This window comes from Lipotes vexillifer, unplaced genomic scaffold (assembly GCF_000442215.2).
Source record: "Lipotes vexillifer unplaced genomic scaffold, Lipotes_vexillifer_v1.1 scaffold213, whole genome shotgun sequence".
NCBI lineage: Eukaryota > Metazoa > Chordata > Mammalia > Artiodactyla > Lipotidae > Lipotes > Lipotes vexillifer.
The window spans coordinates 3,804,495-3,826,503 of record NW_006780610.1 but is presented as its reverse complement, the minus strand read 5'-3'; the positions used below and the strand labels follow the sequence as shown (position 1 = coordinate 3,826,503).

The 22,009-nt window shown below is 46.9% G+C and overlaps 2 protein-coding genes across 2 annotated transcripts; one reads left to right on the top strand and one right to left on the bottom strand.

The window, feature by feature from the left end:
* Nucleotides 1–420: 420 nt before the first annotated feature.
* On the bottom strand, nucleotides 421–5,054 carry AIRIM (AFG2 interacting ribosome maturation factor). Its single transcript, XM_007453799.1, has 4 exons — nucleotides 4,780–5,054; nucleotides 2,704–2,879; nucleotides 630–752; nucleotides 421–458 (listed from the first exon to the last, which is right to left on the bottom strand). The coding sequence occupies exons 1-4, from the start codon at nucleotides 5,052–5,054 to the stop codon at nucleotides 421–423; spliced, it is 612 nt and encodes a 203-aa protein (XP_007453861.1).
* Nucleotides 5,055–5,692: 638 nt separating this feature from the next.
* CDCA8 (cell division cycle associated 8) lies at nucleotides 5,693–21,314 on the top strand. Its single transcript, XM_007453798.1, has 11 exons — nucleotides 5,693–5,772; nucleotides 5,933–6,045; nucleotides 6,185–6,313; nucleotides 8,391–8,431; nucleotides 10,593–10,665; nucleotides 12,682–12,764; nucleotides 15,377–15,441; nucleotides 16,559–16,654; nucleotides 17,782–17,908; nucleotides 18,657–18,743; nucleotides 19,980–21,314. The coding sequence occupies exons 2-11, from the start codon at nucleotides 5,949–5,951 to the stop codon at nucleotides 20,022–20,024; spliced, it is 843 nt and encodes a 280-aa protein (XP_007453860.1). The 5' UTR covers nucleotides 5,693–5,772; nucleotides 5,933–5,948; the 3' UTR covers nucleotides 20,025–21,314.
* The last annotated feature ends 695 nt before the right edge of the window (nucleotides 21,315–22,009 follow it).

Sequence of the window (22,009 nt, the reverse complement as noted above, 5' to 3'; positions counted from 1 at the left end):
TTTTTTCATCAAGGAGTTGGATACTGACACAAATACACGAAACCAGGACCTGGTGTCAACGAGGCTCAGAGCTTTGGACGATGCTGGGGGCAGCGGCACTCTCTACCCCTGTCCTTTCCTTCCTTACCACTTCTGTGGCTGTTGCTTCTGCCCCCAGTGTTCTTCTGCACGGCCTTTCCTGCATCCTCTCTGTCTCTGTCCACTCCCCTGAGACTTAGGAAAGGGCAAGGTGTGACCATGTGCCCTCACCCAGGACCTGGCATGAAGAAGACCCAACATCCAGCACAATCCTCAGGCTCTAGGCACTGACATTTCCAATAAGTCCAGTTGCAATGCTGACATTTCTTTAGAAATATCAGAGCGCAGTAAGGTCGGTCTTCAACTGCGTCCCCCTAGTCTCCCGATAAACACACGGCTTCTTCACTCTTCCAGGAAGAAGGACACATTCAACAGGATATCTGGAACAGGAAGAGAGAGAACACGGCAAACCACCTCTCCAGAAAACACAAAACATCAGCTTTGTAAAAGCTACAAAGGCACCATGAGGGCATCTCTACATGCTTTCAAAGAGCTGAGACACAGAAAGAAAGGAGGGGAGGAGACACGAAGGACTAAATGAAAACCAGTACCTCGTACAAGGTCTGGGTGTTCGTCTTCCGATATTCGGTCCCAGGCTTTGGGCAAAGCTTGGATGTTTCCCAAGTCTCCCCACTGGATTGAGGACAGAAGGTACTTCCTCTTCAGGTACCTTCCTGGGAGTTAAGGAAGGTGCTCAAAAAGAAAATGAAATATGCTGAAGGAAGAAAATACCCTGGAAAGAGCTCCTGGGAGCTAGAAAAGTGAAAGCGCAGCTACTGCTACATTTACCAGGTGGGCAGGACTCGCCTCTGCTACACATCTTTACCGAGCCCTTCTTTACACACATGGCTCTGGGCTACAGGGAAAAGGACAGAAACACTCTCCCTGCAATCTGGGATCTCACCATGGTGAGAAAAAAACAGAAACTGAAAAGACTTTAAATTACAGGAAAGATAAAACTCAGTGGAAGTTCAGAGGATGACTTCATCGCCTTTAGAGGACAGGAGGAGGATTCCAGCTGGTAGGAAGAGCTTAAGCCAAGGCACAGAAGTGGGGAAGCACATAGTGGATTCAGGGACAGGACATTTCCAGTGCGGCTGGCATGGAACGATGTGCAGAGTAGCAGGAAAGGTGGCTGAGAGGGCAGGTGGAGCCAGAACACAAAGACCAGCACGGGGGTTCTCATCCTCAGAGCACCAGAAGCTACTGAAAACTCCTACACAAGCAACAGGATCAGAACGAGGCTTCCGGAAGATAGATCTGCGGAGTGAGGCCACTACCTGGGGGTGGCTTAGAGGGAAAGAAGCCAGGGTCAGAGAAACCTGTCTAGAGACTGCATGTGACTAAGGATCCAAGTGAGAAACAATGGTAGAGGCAGTGGGGATAGAGAAGGAAACTACAAGAAGCACCAAGGAAACAGAATGGAAGGACTTAACAGCTGAGTGCAAACATTCTTACAACAGCAACTGGCACACCATAAGCGCTCAGTAAGGGTGGCCCCAGCTACTACTCCCACTGCCCACGCTGCTGTTGCCACCACTGTGGCCGATGCTGCTACGCTGCAAGCAGAAAACAGCAGGAAGGGGGGAAAATGCTGCTTAAGTTTCCAGACTAAGTGATCAGACAGGTTTGATGCTACAACTTAAGCAAACAGGAGCTGAACAGGAGGGCTGGACGGAGGATTTCAATTCTCCATTTCAGCTTGCAGTTCCGCAAGATTCCAGTGGGAGGCATCCGCAGGAAACTGAAAATCAAAACTAGAGGCAAGAATAAAGGTTGGCTTGGGAGTGATTCAAATGAAGGTAGAAACTCCAGCCAGAGGGTAGATGCGACTAACAGGCAAGAATTGAGAGGAAAAAGGTGAGAGAACTCCAACTAACAGGTCTTTCTGCTTCCACCCAAGTCCTTCCTCAGAACATAGCCAGGTGATACTGTTGAAAACATAGGTCTGATCAGGTTACTCCTCTACTCAAAACCTTCTATAGCTTTCCATCTCACTCAGAGTAAAAGCCAAAATCCTTTCAAAGACCTTGGAGGCCCCACCAGGCCTAGCCCTGCCTCTCTGACCACATCTCCTGTTAGACCACCCCCCCTTTCACTCGGCTCGAGCCCCACTGGCCGCCTTGCTACTTCCTGAACATACGAGGCTCGCTGTCACCTCAGGGCCTTTACACTTGCTGTTTCTTCTACCTGGAACACTCTTCCCCCAAATACCCCCATGGTTCTCTCCCTCACCTTCTTCAGGTCTTCTCTCAAATACCACTTTCTCAGTGAGGCCTGCCCAGACCACCCTATTTAAAACCACAAGCCCACGCTCACCCCTCGCTTTCCTCATTCCCTGCTCTATTTTTCTCCAAGGCACTTATCACCATCTGACATTCTATATAATTTCCTTTTTTTAATGCTTATCTTCTAGCACCTAGAGCAACGCCTGGCAGGGAGCAGTTACTCAATAAGTGATTTAAGGAATGACTGTACAAAGGAATTCAGAAAGAATCCAAGTTCAAGAACCAAAGAGAACTGACCCATACTATATATTTTTGGGCAATCTTGTGAAAACTGAAATTAAAAAAACTTCCTGGAACAGCTCTGGAACTACCTGAAATGTGTGCAAAGGATACAAACTTCGATAATGTCTCTCGATATCCTGTAACCACTCCAACATTTCAGCCACAGAGGGGCTTGCAGCTGAAGCCTGCAGGACAGCATCGAGGCTGATCATGTCTGCATGCTGCTCATAGATCTGAAGCACGTGTTCCACGTGGCTACTGACTACATCACGCACCTTGAGGAGGGCGGCTCTGGGGGAAGAGTGTGATATTAGGCAATATCATGAGAAAGGCCTAAGGCCAGGTTCCTTAACCTTAGCACTAAGGACATCTTGGACCAGGTGATTCTTTGTGGTGGAGGGCTGCCCTGTGCACTGCAGGATGTTCAGAAGCATCCCTGACCTCTACCTACTAGACGACAAGAACAAACCATGCCTCCACCATTCCCAAGTTGTGACAATCAATAACGTCTCCAGATATTTACTGCCACACATCCCAGTGGGAAAAACTGCCTCCAAATGAGATCCATTCGTCTATGGAGATTGTTGATGGTGCCTTGGAGGCAGGGGTGGCTCGAGAATTAAGAACTGACTTAAAGATGGAGAGGCTGAAGTTACATGGCTCTCAAAGCTGTGTGATGATATTATTCCCAGCTGCCAAAGAAAGTAAAGACCAAGAGGCCCTTCTGGGGCTGCCATACAGGAGAGCAAATGCTCACACACAGTCCAATGCAATGTACGTGAAAGGAATAAGCAAGAGGAAACTGAAGCAACAAACCAGTAGTGTTCTCATGCTACCTCATGCCCCATCCTAGTGAATTCTTGAACAGGTAAGATTTGGGCTCTTGACACACCCAGACTACTGTGGATCTTAGGAAAGTTACTTATTCTCAAACACGAATAAAAACAGTCTCTTTTGTTCACTGTGCATCCTAAGTACCTAAAACATCGAGACCGGCAGACAGAACAACAAACAATTGTCCAATGAATGAAAAGGATTGTTGTGAAGAGTAAATGCAACAATGCATATTAAGTGCTTCGCAAAGTGCCTAGCTTATGGTAAATTTTGTTATTATTCCATTGGTGACTCCAAGGGGCCCAGCCACCAAGACGAAGGCTACAACTTCCCAAAGGGCAAGGCAGTCCCTAGCCTAGAATTGCAGCTTTCAAAAATGTTTGACTGTGACTCACAATTAAAAAATAGACTTAAAAGTAACAGCCCGATACTCACACACAAACACGTAATCAATTGAAATAAAAGTTCACAATCTTAGAACATACCGTGACCTAATTTAATCGATTGTCTTGTCTCTCTCTTTTACTCAGCTTAGGAACTAAGTCTGCTTCATTGTTGTATTCCTAGCACCTGTGCTTGGCATCCCATAGGCGCTTAACAAATGTTTTTTGTACAAATGAATACAAAGAAGGCCCCATCTTTGACAGTTTCCTATTAGTCTATGGCACAGACTCTACACACTAGAACCTTTTGTCCTGGTCAAGGAAAGGCTATACGTGCCCTGTCTCTTCTCTATCCTCAATTACCTGTAACTCTAAGGTAGAGGGTCTAACATCAGGCATAGTAAGAGCTTAGAGACGTGCTACTCCTGGCATGCAGACACCAATGAACAGCAGAACAAGTGGCCCTGGTGTCAGGCATACTTGGGTTAGAATCCCAGTTTTACTATTTACTAACTGCACAACCACAGGCAATCTGCTTGAGCCTCAGTTTCCTCACCTGAAAAATTAATTAAGTGAGGTTAAGTCAAAGAGGTGTTGAAAAGATTTTATGGGATAATGTATGTAAAACCCTTAGCTCTGGCACCTAATAAGTTTACAGTATAGCTCCTCACTGCTTTTTACCTAAGAAAGACTATACAGGAGGGCCAATAAGCTTTCCCCATTGCTCTTTTGTTCTGCTTTGATAACTTTCACTAAGTCCACCACTGTCATGCCTAGTCTGACAAGGGAAGCGCCAGAAAATGGCTTCTTGACAGAGATCCCATTGCAACAAACGGAAAGGAGGTAAGTTTGACATATCCCTAAATACCACGCTCTCAAGTAAGAAAAAAAACACCCTTCCGACTGATTCTAGCTTATTAAACACCCAGTTTTAAAATCTTTCCGCCAAGAACGAGCGCCACTGAGCCTCTTACAGCCTCTCCCCTAGCCTGTCCAGGAGAGTATCACCAGCCGCCAGCTGCTTGCGCCTCAGCCTCTCCTGTAAGTCTGGGAAGGCCCGAAGTGACGGCACATCCTCAAATCGCAGGTTCTGTGCGGCCTGCAGCTGCTCTGCCAGGTTGCTGAGGGAGGCCAGGAGGGGCGGGCAGTCCCTGAGAGCGCTCTGCCACAGGCCCTGCTGCTCCTCCACCACGAGAAAGCACTTCCTCAGGGCCTCCTGCACCGCGAGCAAAGGCTGGTCTTGAGTCATCTTCCGTTGGGGGAAGGAAAAAAAAACACACAAAAAAAGCATTAGGATTCCAAGTCGATAGGGGAAGGACCAGGTCATGGGTGGGAGTTATTTCCGTTCTCAGGTGAGAACAGCGTTTCCTCAGGTAGGGCCGTCTACCCCTCCCGACAGGAGTTTCTAACGCGAGGCGTTGTCTTACCTTTAGAGGGGCTCTCGGAAGGCAGGACCCTTGTTTCCCACCTCGGGAAGCGTTTCCTGACTGTCCCTCGGAGGAGACTCGTCCGGGTTCGGGCAGTTTCCTGTTTTAGACTGCGGGTTCCCCAGGCCTATCCGTGCGTCCGGAGCCAGAAGCTTGTCTCCTCTCCTTGAGGCTGCGGGTCGCTTTCCCTAAACAAGCGGGAAAACTTAAAGCTAAAGCAATCAAAGTTTAAGGACCTTCCAAGGGCCCCAACCTGCCTCCGAGTCTCTCTACGCATGCCCCAACATGGCTACAGAGTCGCGAAAATATGCCGTCAATGCCTTCTGGGTACTGTAGTCCTACATGTGGACTGGCTGTCCGATCGCAGAGCTTCCCTGTGATTGGTTATTGTGGGACCCTCCTAAGACGGCGGCTTCTCACTGGTCAGCCTGTGGCAGTTTGAATTTGGTGGCGGCGGTCGCACGTCCGGTTAGCCCCGGAGCCGCTCCCTCTCAGCTGAAGCAGCCAGGTTTTTCTCAGCTCCTGTTTCGGGACCCACAGGTGGGTGCGTCGCAAATCTTTTATGCCCGGGCCCCGAAGGGCAGGGGTCCCCCTCCAAAGCCCCTGGGGTGCCCTTCGCCCTCTCCCTCACCCTTGCGGCCCCTTGTCCCTCCCCGTCTCCGCCGCTGACGCCTTGTGGCTCGGCCCCCTCTCCCCGCAGCCTCCATCGAAGCGCCATGGCTCCGGCTAGGAAGGGCGGCAGTCGGGTGGCCAAGACCAACTCGGTCCGGAGTCGAAAGCTCGCCTCTTTTCTTAAGGACTTCGACCGTGAAGGTAAGGGGCGGAGCCCGGGTGGTCGCTAGCACCTGGAGCAGTCGCGGGGTGCTGGCGGATTGGGGCGCTGGCAGCACGGATTCCAGGCCGCATTCGCCCGCCGGGTGACCCGTGTCCCGTCCGCTCTGACCTCTCGCAGTGCAAATACGATCCAAGCAGATTCAGTCAGACAGGCAGAACCTCCTCAAGGAGATGGATAACTTGTACAACATCGAGATCCTACGACTCCCCAAGGCGCTGCGCGAGATGAACTGGCTCGACTACTTCGGTAAGAGCTGCTAGTCTCTCCCCAGGCCTCGGCCTGGAGCCCTTCTGTGGTTACCATGGCAGCCTTCGTCTTCTTAGTGAGTTCTTCCAAGATCACTGTAGGAAACTGCAGCCCTACTCCTTCCCCCCACTCCCTGTCTCACCTCCCGGCTTTATTTTCTCCTTAGCTCTTACCCTCATCTACCTCTGCAGGGAGGCAAACGTTTTCTCTAAAGGACCAGATAATAAATAGTTTAGGCTTTGTAGGCCAGAGGGTTCTCTGTCGAAACTACTCAACTTTGCTGTTTTAGTTCCAAAACAGCTGTAGTGAATGGGCATACCTGTTTTACAATAAAAACTTCCTTATGGACACACTGAAATGTGAATTTGACATAGATTTCACCTGTCATGAAATACTCTTTTTTTGGGGGGGCCGGGGGGATATTTTGTCCAACCATTTGAAAATGAATGAGTGAATAGCTTGGTTTATTACCAGACTTCAGTTGGAAGGATAATCTCAAGCAGCTCTTCCTGCAGCTTAGGGAAAATGCCAATTTAAAAATGGGCATATCAAATTGTGAAGTGCCAGGATTCAACAGTTTTCCTGGCCAGAGAAAAATCCCAGCCTGTTCCCCACCCCCTTGTTAAATGTCCAAGGAAATGCAAAAGGCTGTCCTTTTGTTGGGTTACCCTTACTTTTACTATTTTCCTTATTGTTAATTACCCAGTATGTAGCCTCCTTCCTGGATAGAAATGCAGGTTCTGTTCACATAGTAGACGTTCAGTGATGCTTTTGACTTCCCCTTTTATTTATTAACCTATTTGTGCATTTCTGCAAATATTCATTGAGTATGTGTTAGGCACAATGCTAGGTGCTGAAGATGCATTGGGAAATAAAACAGGCGTTGTCCTTGCCTCCAGGAACTTACAAGTTAGTAGAGAAGGATCATATTTAAAATTTGGACATGATTATATATTTAAAATTATGAGTACTACAAAAGAGAATAGAGTAGTGGTCAATGAGCACATTTATATAGTGCTTTCTATGGCAGACAGGCACTGTACCAAGTGTTTTCCATATATTAACTAATTTCATCCTCATCACAACTATATTAATTGTTAATATTATCCCTGTTTTATAAACAAGATTATAGCACAGAGATTGTTTACTTTGCTCAAAGTCTCATAAGCTAGTTAGTGACAGAGTCTACTTGAACCTAGGCATTCTGGTTCCAAAGCCTGAGTTCTTAACTATTATAGGGGATACTACCAGTTTTTCCAGCCGGAGGACCTCACCTAAGTTTTTATTCTACATCTAAATCTGCAAAGACCTCTTCATTCAATGCACATTTACTCCATACCTACTGTGTGACTTTTTTTTTTTTTTTTTTTTTTTTTTTTGCGGTCCGCGGGCTTCTCACTGTTGTGGCCTCTCCCGTTGCGGAGCACAGGCTCTGGACGCGCAGACTCAGCAGCCATGGCTCACGGGCCCAGCCGCTCCGCAGCATGTGGGATCTTCCCGGACCGGGGCACGAACCCGTGTCCCCTGCATCGGCAGGCGGACTCTCAACCACTGCGCCACCAGGGAAGCCCTGTGTGACATATTTTTGCCAGAAGCTATGGGTATTATCTCTGTCCTCAAAGAGTTCAATTCAAGGCAGGGCACTTTTACAGCTTTGAGTAGTTGTTGGATATGACGATAGTGAGCAACTAACTCAGCACATTGCAGCGATCTGCTGAGAGAGAAAAATAAGCAGAGTTTGGGTTTGAGCTGAGTTTTGAAGTATGAATTAGAAATTTTTTGGGTGCAGAGGATTATTTCGGGCAGAGGAAATAAGTACCAGGGCACTGAGTCATGAGAGACAGTGGCACATTTGGGAAATAACGGGCACTTTGGTGTGGTGGAACCTAGCATAAGCCATGAGGGGAACAGTCAAGCCTGGAGAGAGATTAAACTAGGTTGTGAAGGCTCCTGAGTGTTGTATCAAGGGCTTAATCTGGTCCAGTGTAAGAAAAGTAAGTGGTCATATTAGGGAGGATGGTTTATTATTTAAATTATTAAAATCTGATAGTAACTAAACAAAACGTTCTTTTCAAAGCCCTTGGAGGAAACAAGCGGGCACTGGAGGAAGCAGCAACAGTAAGTGACTTCTATTTTTGAACTGTTGGTTAGTTTTAAGTTTAGTCTGTTCACAAAATTCAACCAGTGGGTACTGACTGTGGAAGAGGTTCCAGAGGGGACATTATCTGTGTCAACAAAAAAATTATAGTTGTCAAATGCTGAGTACATGAAGCCCAGATAATTTCAAGGTTTATAAAGAGAGGTAGTTCTTTTTTTGGCAGGTTCCTTGCAGCTCTTTGCCCGGACCTTTGCAGGGGAAGTGGAAAGCCTAAAGTCCGAGTTCCTTTAAGCCCCTGCATCATTACACGATGACCTGGCCTGCTAGATGAGGCAGAATAAAGAGTTTAGATCTGCACTGTCTGTTACAGTAGCCACCAACTATGTGTAGCTCTTTAAATTAATTAAAATTAATAAAATATTCAGTTCCTCAGACACACCAGCCACATTTCAAATGCTCAGTAGCCACTTTCCATTCCATCATCCGTTTTAGACAGCACTCGTCTGTCTAGCACAGCACTTTCTAAGCTAAGCCCTGAGAGCTTCAGAATCCTCGTCTGAGTACTCCATGTAGTCTCTGCCAGCCCAGAGATGAAACCTGTGTCATCCTAGTCTGTAACGACTATTCTGATATTTACACATGCCCTGCAAGAAAAAGCCTGTGAATCATGCCTGCTTTTGCCTATTCCCATACATATAGTTACCACTGGGAACAAATTTAATTAGAATGGCAACTGGAAGCCTTTTTTTTTTTTTTTTTGCGGTACGCAGGCCTCTCACTGCTGTGACCTCTCCCATTGTGGAGCACAGGCTCTGGACGTGCAGGCTGAGGGGCCATGGCTCACGGGCCCAGCCGCTCCGCAGCACATGGGATCTTCTTGGACCGGGGCACGAACCCGTGTCCCCTGCATCGGCAGGCGGACTCTCAACCACTGCGCCACCAGGGAAGCCCTGGAAGCCTTTTTGAAGGCCCCAGGGGCATAGTAGAAAAACTTCTGGCCCTCTAGACTTTAAAAAATAAAAAAAAATGTTTTAAGGTAACTATGTGAGGTGCTGAATGTGTTAATTAACTTGATTGTGGTAATCATTTCACAATGTGTATGTATCACAAATCCTCATGTTGTACACTTTAAATATATTAGAATTTTATTTGTCAATTATACTTCAATAAAGCTGGAGGGAAAAAATGAGAAGGCTGACATAGCGTCAAGTGTGGTAGAGAATATGGGTCATTAGGAACCTGTTTGCTCTTGGCATGTAAACAAGTACAATCACTTTGGAAAGCAATTTTGCATAATATTAAGGCTGAACACTTGTGTACCCTACAACACTGTAATGCCTCATCCCTAAGTATATAGCCAAGAGAAAACTTGGACAGGTGTGCATCAGACACATGTATAAGACAGTTCAAAGTAACAGTGTTTTTAATAGCAAAATACTGTTGAGAGGAGATTGGACAAATCCATCGTGATATTATATAGCAGTGAAAACAAATTAACTACAACCACAAATAGTGATCAAAAACAAAAGCAAACAAAATATTGTTTAAGCACATACACATTTGTGGAGAAGCACACACACACACACACACACACACACACACACTTTCTTTCAAGCAAATGGAATGATGATAGTGGTTATCTCTAAGGAATGACAGAATTAGGAGACTGGTCACCTTTCGAGGAGAGGCAAGGAAATAGAACAGGGAAAAATACATAGCTAGAAGCAAGTAATTGGCAATGTTTTAGGCCTTACGTTGTATGGTGGGTTTATGGAAGTTCAACATTTTGTATTATAACTAATATAACAATCTTTTGTATGTATCAAAGAATATGTTTTGGGGTTTTTTGGTTTTAATATTTTATTATTTATTTATTTGGTTGTGTGGGGTCTTAGTTGTGGCAGGCAGGCTCCTTAGTTGCAGCTCGTGGGCTCCTTAGTTGTGGGAGATGGGCTCCTTAGTTGTAGCATGAGAACTCTTAGTTGTGGCATGAATGTGGAATCTAGTTCCCTGACCAGGGATTGAACCCGGGCCCCCTGCATTGGGAGCACGGAGTCCTATCCACTGCGCCACCAGGGAAGTCCCAAGAATATGTTTTTTAATTAATGTTTTTAATCTTAAAATATTGTTCCTCATATTTGATGGAATATACCTGTTGTTTTCTGGCTGTGTTCATTACAGGCTGACCTGGATATCACAGAAATAAACAAACTAACAGCAGAAGCTGTTCAGACACCCCTGAAATCTGCCAAAAGTGAGTACTTTTCAAAACCCCTTGTTGAACTGAGAGAATGAAGGCCTAGTGTGGTTGGCTGGCTGCTTGGGGAGACCTCATTGGAGGAACCTCTTCCCTCTAATGCCTGGTCCTCAGTCTTGCAAATCCAAAAATTTGATTTTGGCCTCTGCATTCAGTTAATGATATGCAGGACTGATAACTAACTGAACTCTTTAGACCAATGTGTGAGCTAAAGTGAACGTGAAAGAAGAAAAACAAAAGCTGTGCTGGAAACCAAACAGTGTTGCCTGCTTGCTTCCCTGAGTTAGAGAGGTGAGCAAGGTTTGGAGAGGTGCTACAAGATACGTTAGTGCTGGCCAAGACTCTCCCTGATGTGATCAGGAGGGTTCAAAGAGAATTGTGAAAGGACCAACTGTCTCAGCGTGTCATTCCATGTTGCTCAATTCACTGACCCATCTGTGGAAAATTCACATACACATCCAACACTCTGAGAAACACTATCTTAAAGGGTTAGTTTGGGGGAAACTGGGTTGTAATTAGTGAGCATAGACTCGGGCCAGGGTGAGTTCTGTTATGTATGTGATGTCACTGTCATTAAGCCCCAGTAAGTAGCTCAATGCATCCAACTCCAGTGAGGATGAACCTGACCCAAGACCTGGAGTTTGGGGCTGCCCACTAAGCAGGCACCTTCTCCACTGGGCCAAGCCAGAAACACCGTCCAATTCTTGTTCCAGCTTGCCTTCCATCAGAGTTGTCCTGTAGCATGAAGACAGCATGATGGGATTTTCACTTTCCTAGTGTCATATTCCAGGCCTGCCCCCGCAAGGTTGTGACGTAATTGGACTTGGGTGTTCCTAGAATTAGTTTCTTAGCTGCAAATCTGCAGTCCGTTAGGTCACTTTGGGTTATTTCTACATTTAGGTAATGTCTAATTTCTCTTCTGAATTCCACTTTTTTTTTTTTCTTATTTGGTGTGTGGGGTGTGGGGGGCTGGTCTTCTGATTTCATCACTGGGAACTGAACACACTGGGACCCAGGTCAAACAACAGTAAAAATTGGTTTTGTGTCCTCTCGACCACTGGACTTCAACTACATTGTAAGCTATTTTTTTTTACAGTAAATATACTTAGATTCTTATTTGTGTCAGGGAGAAAAAAAAGCTTAAAAGTCATTAAGTCTGATCTCTCCTCCCATAATTAAATTTCTCTGTGGAATCCCTGCTTGGGATTTTCTAGCGCATGGTTGTACATATTTAGCAGTGAGACTACCTTTCATCGATAGACAGCTGTAATGGTTAGAACGTTTTTTCTAATTTTGAACCAGAGTTTCCTGTGGTATCTACATATTGATACTGGTTCTGCTCTTTGAGGTCCCGTAGAGCTGTCTTCCATACGACAACCCCTTAAATATTAAAAATTGGTATTATTTCCTCTGTTATCATCCATCTTAAACATCCCTCATATCCCTTTTTCTTCTAAGATGATAGTTGTAATAATTTATTATTTATAAATAGTATTTTATTATAATAAATAGTAATACTTATAAGGTGTTCAGTACCGTCCAAGGGACTTTACATTCATTTGTCCCACAAATATTTAATAAGCACTTATACAGTAGGCACAGTTCTAGGGTTTGGGATGAATAACAAAGACCGTGTTTTTGTGGAGCACACATTCCAGGTCTCATCATATCCCTATGAAGTGGCTCCTCCCTTTTACAGATGATCACCATGAAAGCCATGTGACCTAGTCAGAGGCAGGGCCAGGCCTCAAGCTCAAGGCTGTCTGACTCCAGGGTCTGCACTCTTATTCAGAATGCTGGGCTGCCATACAAAGCATTATATGGGGTTTCTTAACCACCCTTGAGACCCTCTTTTTTGTCTAAACCCTCTTGTTTTTTAAAAAGTCATCTTTATATTGGATCTGTTTCTTGATTACAGCCTAAGAGTGCATAAGTTTTATTTCCTATAAGAAATGTGAATGCATAAAAGTTTATTCCCATGAGAAATATCACTCTGTTAAAACTTTCTTATAGCACGAAAGGTGATGCAAGTGGATGACATGATAATGGAAGAAGAAGAGGAAGAACATAAAAATAAGAATCCTCAAACTGCAAGAGTAAGTAGGCACTCAGATTCAGGGCTGGAGCCTGTCAGGAGAAAAAGGAAATACTTAAAATACAGTATGCTCCCCCAGCACCCTTAGGCACAGCCTTTAAAATGACTGAGATTTCACTAGCTGGAGAAGAAAGGGAAGGGAATTCCAGGAAGAGGAATGAAAGTGCCGTTTAAGGAACAGGAAACAGTTTGGTATGGCTGGGGTGTAAACTGTGAGGGTGATCTGGGGAGAGCAGGGGCCAGAAAATGAATGGCCTTGTGCGCCAAACTTGGAAGCTGCAGTTTCATGAGGTAGGTCTTGGTAAATGACATGACCAGATAGGTATTTCAGAATAGGATTCGGGATAAACGGGAGAGAGGAAAAACTAGAGACAAGGGAACCAGTCAGGAGGCTACTGTAATTCTTTTCTTTTTTTAATTGAAGTTTAGTTGATTTACAGTGTAGTGCCAATCTCTGCTGTACAGCAAAGTGATTCAGTTATACACATAGAGACATTCTTTTTTATATATTTTCCATTACAGTTTATCACAGAATATTAAGTATAGTTCCCTGTGCTATACAGTAGGACCTTGTTGTTTATCCATCCTATATGTAATAGTTTACATATACTAATCCCAAACTCCCAGTCCTTCCCTCCCTCATCCCCCTCCCTGTTGGCAACCACAAGTCTGATTTCTGTGTTGTGAGTCTGTTTCTGTTTTGTAGATAGTTTCATTTGTGCCATATTTTAGATTACACATATAAGTGATATCATATGGTATTTGTCTTTCTCTTTCTCTTAGTTCACTTAGTATGATAATCTCTAGTTGCATCCATGTTGCTGCAAATGGCATTATTTTGTTCTTTTTTATGGCTGAGTAGTATTCCATTGTATATATGTACCACATCTTTATCCATTTCTCTGTCAATGGACATTTAGGTTGCTTCCATGTCTTGGCTATTGTGAATAGTGCTGCTGTGAACATAGGGGTGCATGTATCTTTTTGAATTATGGTTTTGTCCGGGTATATGCCCAGGAGTGGGATTGCTGGATCCTATGGTAATTCTATCTTTTAGTTTTCTGAGGAACCTCCACACTGTTTTCCATAGTTGCTGTACCAGCTTACATTCCCACCAATAGTGTAGGAGGGTTCCCTTTTCTCCACACCCTCTCCAGCGTTTGTTATTTGTAGACTTTTTAATGATGGCCTTTTTGACTGGTGTGAGGTGGATTTGATTTGTATTCCTCTAATAATTAATGATGTTGAGCATCTTTTCATGTGCCTACTGGCCATCTGTATGTCGTCTTTAGAGAGATGTCTATTAAGGTCTTTTGCCCATTTTTCGATTGGGTTGTTTGTTTTTTTGTTGTTGAGTTGTATGAGCTGTTTGTATATTTTGGAGATTAAGCCCTTGTCTGTCGCATCATTTGCAAATATAGTCTCCCATTCTATAGGTTTTTTCCTTTTTTTTTTTTATGGTTTCCTTTGCTGTGCAAAAGCTTGTAGGTTTGATTAGGTCCCATTTGTTTATTTTTGTTTTTACTTCTATTGCCTTGCGAGACTGACCTAAGAAAACACTGGTACAATTTATATTAGAGAATGTTTTGCCTATGCTCTCTTCTAGGACTTTTGTGGTGCCATGTCTCATGTTTAAGTCTTTAAGCCATTTTGAGTTTATTTTTGTGCATGATGTGAGGGTGTGTTCTAACTTCATTGATTTACATGCAGAGGCTGCTGTAATTCTTGAACTGAGGCACTGACCCTGTAAAAAGAGAAGGGATGGTTCTGAGATAAGTTTTATAATGGAGAGTAGGCAAGATTGGTAGAGGGAAGGAGGGACCAGAGACGACTAGGTGGTTTCTAGTCCAGGGCACTGCCATCTGGTGGCATGTGGGGCACAGGAGGAGGAGGAGCGCTGGGTTAGGGCTAAGGGGAGCAGTCCCTGTGTCGGTTGTTTGGCCTGCTGAGTGTTCAGTACTTCTCCAGGACAGCTTGCCCTGACAGAAATCTCAGCCTGGAGCTCAGGCAGAAGCAAGAGACTGAGAGACAACGACTCCCAGATCTTTAGGTGGTTGTCCCAGCGAGGGAGTCGATGAGGTTGTACAGGGAGAACGTGGAGGGGAGGCTGAGGATGGACCCTAGGAGGGAAGGTAGAAAGAGGAGCTCGTGAGGCAGCCTGCAGAGGGCCAGCCAGAGAAGTGGGGAGGTGGGTGGATCTTAGAAACAAGGGAGGATGTCAGCAGGTAAAGAGTGATTCCTGTCAGGTACCTCCGAGGACTCAGCAAGGGTGAGGACTGCTGAGGGTTCCTTGGATTGGGCACCTGGGTGCCCTTAGTGACCGTCACAGCAGCACTTTGTGAGGAGGTGAGAGTGGGGTGGGGAGACCAACCAGGCTGCACTCAGTCCAGAAGACACTTACCTTTACTCTCGGTCAAAGGCCTCTATTTTGATGACTCAGGCAGTATAGATTCTTAGTTGATCGATTATGTTCAGAAGTCACTGTGAATTCTGTGAGATAGACCTTCTGATGTTCGGTATTAGTTTTCTTTTCCAGAGCTGGTACCCCTCTCCCTTACCTTTCCCCTTTGCGGGGCCTTTTGTAACCTCAGTTTCATTTGCCTGTGACTTCAGGTTAAAAGGTGTCCTCCATCCAAGAAGAGAACCCAGTCCATACAAGGAAAAGGCAAAAGTAAAAGGTAACAGGTTTTCCAGATTTAGATGTGTTTTTGGTTTTATTGGAGAACCACATTCATCATGGCAGAAATAGGTGGTAAAAGGGCTTTTGTGACTTGTGTTCAAGTTGAGCTTCACATCATCGAATCCTCCAGTATCCGAGCTGGAGGGGCCTCTAGAAACCGTCTGACCCAACACCTTCTCTGGTTCTTCTGCCCACGTTCTCTATCTTCCCCCACTTTTTTTTTTTTAATGCAAATAAGGAGATTAAGACCCAGAAACACAGAGTAAGCACAGCATATTTTGTTCAGTTGCCTGACAGTCCATGTATAGAGCTACCCGCAGTCGGTCACAAAGTGGCTGTCACCTACCTATAGTTAGTTTCTTGAAAGATTCCTCCTCGGGCTTCCCTGGTGGCGCAGTGGTTGGGAGTCCGCCTGCCGATGCAGGGAACATGGGTTCGTGCCCCAGTCTGGGAAGATCCCACATGCCGCAGAGTGGCTGGGCCCGTGAGCCATGGCCGCTGAGCCTGCGCGTCTGGAGCCTGTGCTCCGCAACGGGAGAGGCCACAACAGTGAGAGGCCCGCGTACTGCAAAAAAAAAAAAAAGATTCCTCCTGTTCCTGCTAACTAATGAGTCACCGTAGACTTGGAACTGTTTATGCTGGGAGTGGGGGGGAGGGGCTGCCTCTTAACAGGCTCAGGAAAGTAGTCACGGGGCGCGTGTCTGTGAAGCGGTGGGCTCCTCCCATTTCTACCTGGGCAGTGGGAGCTGTCTGGCAGGAGGACAGGAACTCCAGCTAGGGGGCCTGCAGGGTGCTGAGGGGCTGTCTCCTTCCCCTCATTCGTTAGCTTGATTGATAAGTCAGATTCTGGAGGCAGGCTGCCTGGGTTCGGAGTTCTGGCTCTGCCCTAATTGGCTGTATGATCTTGGGCAAGATATTTAACTCAATATGCCTGAGTTTCTGTATCCAGAAATGAGGATCATGGTGCTTCTCAGAGGGTGGTTAGGAGGGCTGCATGAGCTAATGTGTGTAATGTGCCCAGGATAGGCTCTGACATGGTCAGTGTTACTTGCCTCTGTGGCTGCCATCCCTGGACCTGAGAGTTGGCGTACCTAATGGTCATGTCTCACCTGTAGGTCAAACCATTGTGCCACTGTTACCCCAGCTGTGGGCCGACTGGAGTTGGCTATGGTGAAACCAACTCCGGGCCCGACACCCAGGTTTGACTCAAGGTGAGTATTGACAGCAGCACTTGGATTTTTGTGGGAGCCCAACATTTGATGTTTGCCAGAAAAGAAGGGTGTTTAAGAAAATACTGGGAAGCCCTCACAGAGGAGGGTAACCGCCTGGGTTTCCTAATGTTTGCCTCTCCCCTGAGTGTAGGTTTGCGTGTTTTTGGTGACAGAATGATTCTTTATCTGTCCCTGATGACTAGGAGGCCTCTAGTGACTGTTTTGGTCTTTTCTGATTCTGATCAAGTTTATTTTAAATTGGTAGGTATTCTCCCGTACTCTTGGTAGGAGTGAAAATGGACACCACCTTTTGGGAGACCAGTATAAACAAGGATATTCTTACAGCGTAAATTAATCCCTTCCGTAGTGCTGGTCAACTAGATAGGACATGGTGTGTAGCCATTAAATAAGTACATCTGCATGTGCTGATGGGGAAGAGCTTCATGATCACAAGCATCTCCAACGCAGGTGGCAGGGCAGCGTGTCCTAGATGATCCCATTTGATAGAAAGTTTCTGGAAGGACGCATAAAGAACTGAGAGTGGTTATCTGGAGTGGGGAGAGTGAGGAAGACTTACCTTCTACTTCTAATTCTCTTCCTTAACTGCTTATTGTTTTTTTTTTTTACATGAGTATATAGCAAAAGACATTTAGGGAAAAATAGATGGCAGCATTTTAAAGGTCTTGAGAAAGTCACTTTGGGAATTAATATAATGATGTAATCTCTGAATCATCCAACTTTGACCCTGGAAAAGTCCTCCTGATGGAAGCACTTAGCCACTCTTGGAAATATGTTAACCACAGTTTATTTGTGACTTTGTGGATGGATGGATGGATGGATGGATGGATGGATGGATGGATGACTGGTATCCATATGGAGCTTTGGACCTAAAATTTACATGGATAAGAATTGACTTTCGCTAGATGTATGCTTGATAATTACAACCTCCTTCCTCCAGCTGTGTTTAGTCAATACTGCTTTTTAACCCTAAATTTAGAATGCGCCTTCTTAGAAATGTGTGATTTGAAAACTGCAGCTTGAGGCCAGATGGGGTTTGGAAGGACTCGTAGCGCCTGGTGTCATTCAGTCTGCCAAGCCATCTTTACAGAGATTTTCCCACTTTATAGGGTCTTCAAGACCCCAGGCCTGCGTACTCCAGCAGCCAGAGAGCGGATTTACAATGTATCTGTAAATGGCAGTCCTCTTGCTGACAGCAAAGAGATATTCCTCACTGTGCCAGTGGGAGGCGGAGAGGTAAGTGTTCCAGAGGGCGATCAGGCCATGGTGTGCTGCTTACTCAGCATTTCTTTCTCTTGTCCATCACCCACTTCTCTCCCAAAACCCAAAGTCCCTTTGGTTGCATGGCTTCTGATATCCACATTTCTGTAGGACTCAGAACCATTTCCTCTCCCAGGTTAGAGCTGTAGACTGGGAAGATCCTTGCCCAGCTCTGGGTTTCATTTGTTCATCCACTAACATTTGCCCACCTGTCTTGTAGCAGGTTCAAGATGTAGAAGACATTCCTGCCCTTGAGAAGCAGTTCAGTAGTCAAGCTAGGCTCCCAGTTAACTATAACATGTGATGTGTGCAGTAGGGGAGATATTAAAGGGTGTGCAGAGGAGGGCACTATCGGGGTGCGTGCGTGCTTAGTCTGGAAAGGGGAGCTCGAGCTGTGTCTTCCACTTGGTGTAGCTTCGAGGGGCCTGAAGCAGGCAGAGCAAGTTGCTGACCTCGGCTTCTGGGACGGAGGGGATGGTTTATCTCAGATGAGGTCTGCAGGGCGTTTCTAAGCTAACGTGCACCCCTTATACTCAGCTGATCCAGCTATTGGCCCAGTGATAACGACGTCACTGTCTCTTTCGGATTAACTCACCTCCTGCCTGCCTTGCCATCCCCCTCCACAAGTACAGGACATCAAGGGACCCCCGGAGCACACTGGGCTGCTGGGTGGAGGTTCCTGCCCTGAGGGACGTGCCACTTTAACCCTCTCCCCTCCACACAGAGCATGCGGTTATTGGCCAGTGACTTGCAGAGGATTGATATCGCACAGCTGGATCCAGAGGCCTTGGGAAACATTAAGAAGCTCTCTGTAAGTCTCGGGTTCCTCTCCACGCACAGGAGGCCTCCAGTAGCCTTCCGGGCTTAGCCGTACTTAGGATTGCCTTTTGGGTCTGGCCTGCTGCTTTACACTTAACAACTGTGTGGCCTCTTTCCCCCAAGGGATTTTGACTGTTATCCTGCTTACTGAGCAGCAATTCTGTCCCTAAGTTGATGCTGAGTTTTGGTCCAACCAGAGTGCCTGCCACAGAAGTTCCACAAGAGAATCAAATCCTGCCTCATTCAGGCAGTTGGTGCCTGTATGTTAGGGCACAATTGACCCCCCCGGGAACTGAAACTTCCTCACAACAGTTCGGGAACAGGGTGAGGAGCTTGCTACCAGGAATCCCACAGAATCAAAGCACTGAACAGGCAGGCCCTCTGAGTGGTGGGACCACCAGTGCCAGGAGTTGATGGGGCTCTGCTCTGGTGCACCAGCTCCTTTAGCAACTCTGTCTTTGGGGCCCGTGCCCTCACCTCTCTTGCACCTCGTCCTTCCCCCACTCAGTGGGTGACCTTCTCCACGAGGCTCTTGGTTCTGCTCTCCCTTACCTTGAGTCAGTATGTGGCTCTGGGTAACCACACTCCCAGCTCTGACTCCATTGCTCCATTGCCCAACGCAGACAGTCCAGTTTCAGTCCTCATTTAAATTCTCAAGAGGAAGAATTGAATTAGCTCAGCTTTGGTCAGACGGGCCTCCCCGGTCCCTTCCGCTTTGATTTTGTCTGGTGGATGGGAACACCTAGTGCAAACTTGACTGCTGTAGGTCCCCCCTTCTTGGGGGAGGTCTGTGAAGGGTACATTCAAGTAAGGGGACGGGCAGAGCTACTTTCCCAAACATGTCGTACAGAACAGAGGCCGGTGCTGAGATCAGGCACATACCCAGCCCCCCGGATCTGGTGACATCCATCATCTAGCTAGACCTACAGCATTGCTGTTCCCAAATTATACCTTCACTGTCTCATTTGAGATGGTATTTTGCTCCTTTGTTCAGATGAGAAATGGAGATTCAGAAAGGTTAGTTTGGTCTGCGTTGGTGGTATAGAGGACAGCATAGCTGCCTTCCAGAAAGGTTTGTTCATGTTACCAATAGAGGATGGAGGGCCAAGATTCACTCAGACCAGCCCAGCCCCAAAGCCAGTGCTATCTGAGTAGACTATGTGCTAAGTGGGCGAGCCTGCCCAGCTTCGTCCTCTCTAAAGGCCTCCCTCTCTCCTTTTCCTTTCAGAGCCGTCTTGCTCAAATCTGCAGCAGCATACGGACTCACAAATGAGGCTGCTATTCCAAGAAGCCAGATTTAACAGGATGGACCTTCAATGGGCACTTCTGGGACCCTGAGGACACCTCTTCCCTTCGGCTTATTGTCTGTTTGAATGTGAAGTTCCAGAGCAGGGAGAAGCGTTCCTCTTGGAGAATTCAGGAAACGTTGCTATTGGCACCTCCCAACCCAGATGACAGACACTGCCTCTGCGTCCATACGGTCCAAACCTCCTGCCATTCTCCCAGCTGAATTCTCCTTCCTGCTCTCAGAGCTGCCGCCTCTGCCTGCTGTGGCTCCACGTCCTCTTCACCCTGCCCTAACTCAGCCGAGGCTGCACAGGGAAGCCTCATGTTCTCGGGAAGACTGCCAACTCGCCCTCACCGGAGAGCCCGCTCCAGCTGGCGTTCCCGCCCTGTGCGTGCTTGAGGCTGGGAGCTAGGCTCAGAGAAGTGAGCTCCCTGAGAGGGCGGCTCCAGGAAGCTGGGAGGGACTGTGCAGATGGGGCCAGGACCTGTCACAGCAGTGACCACAGGAGGAAACATCTCCCCTCCTGTGCCCATCCCCTCCCTCCTGTGGTGGGTACTGACAGGGCTGTGCAATCTTAACACCTGCCATGCCCAGTAGTTTTGTTTCAAGCTGACTTGTAGACTAGTATTTTGTATTATCCCTGTTTACCAAAGACCAAAACTTGGTTTGTGGGCAGTTTCCATGTCTTATTCCTCTACCTCTCTGGTTAGTCCAGTTAGTGGGAATCTGGATAAGGGAACTGTAGGGTTTAGGTTAATCTGGGGTTTTTACATGACTGGCCACAGAGGAACTCTAAGCTCTCCGTGGCCCTGTGGTCCCCACCAGGTCTGTAGACTTTGCAGAGAGCACTTCTGTCTTCTGAGGTTCATGGGGGAGTGGGCGTAGCTTGCCTGGTGGCCTCATTCCTCACCTTTGGCCTCTGCCCTGGCATGGGCTGTCACGTGGGCACTGAGATCCCTGCGCTTCAGCCAGCACCTCTGCCCCAAAGAATCATTAGATGTGGTCTGAGAACGTGGGAGCTGAGAGTCCCCACCTTAAGCCTGAGAGCAGTGTTCCGTGTATGGCTCTTTGTTGTACTTTGTATTATTTTCCTACATGACCATTCTAGTCCAGTCCTGTTCAAGATGTGTTCTTTTCAAGTTGTTTTATTCTCCCTTTCCTGAGACTTTTGTACATACTGTTTTCCTGAGTCATGGTATCTGTAAGCTGATTTATTCTAATCAGAGCTACTGAAAGGTACCTGTTTTCAATAAACTGTGGATTTGTTTTTGTTTTGTTTTGTTTTGTTTTTTGTTTTGTTTGCAGTATGCGGGCCTCTCACTGTTGTGGCCTCTCCCGTTGCGGAGCACAGGCTCTGGACGCGCAGGCTCAGCGGCCATGGCTCACGGGCCCAGCCGCTCCGCGGCATGTGGGATCTTCCCGGACCGGGGCATGAACCCGTGTCCCCTGCATCGGCAGGCGGACTCTCAACCACTGCGCCACCAGGGAAGCCCTGGATTTGTTTTTAATTGATATTCCGCCTGCCTGTCATCTCCAAGCTGTGCTACCTGGACCAGAGACAGTTTTGGAGCTGAAGCTATTGGAGTGGGGGTCTGCAAGCAGCTACTTCCCTCAGAAGATGCGAAAACCTTTACTTCAGGCAGAACCTCTCTGATACCTGAAGAGGGGGCCCTCTCCCCAAGATCCAGGTCACGGGTAACCTAGCCCAAGAAGCTTTTCCCCAACATCTTCCTTTCCATGAGCTAGAAATTTACACCATGGGGGCACAGTATCTAGGGTATCCATAGTTTACTTGTGTAGCAAGTCTCGTTGGCCAGGGAAAAAGCAGGGGCCCAGGTGATTCAGTGATTGTGCTTCTCACTTCCCAAGCTCCAGGCTCTGGCAGATCTGCCTTCCTGGAATTTGCTCTTCGCCGAAATGATCGACGTGGGGCTCATGGCGGAAGAGAAGACAGATGGGTCACGGTTCAG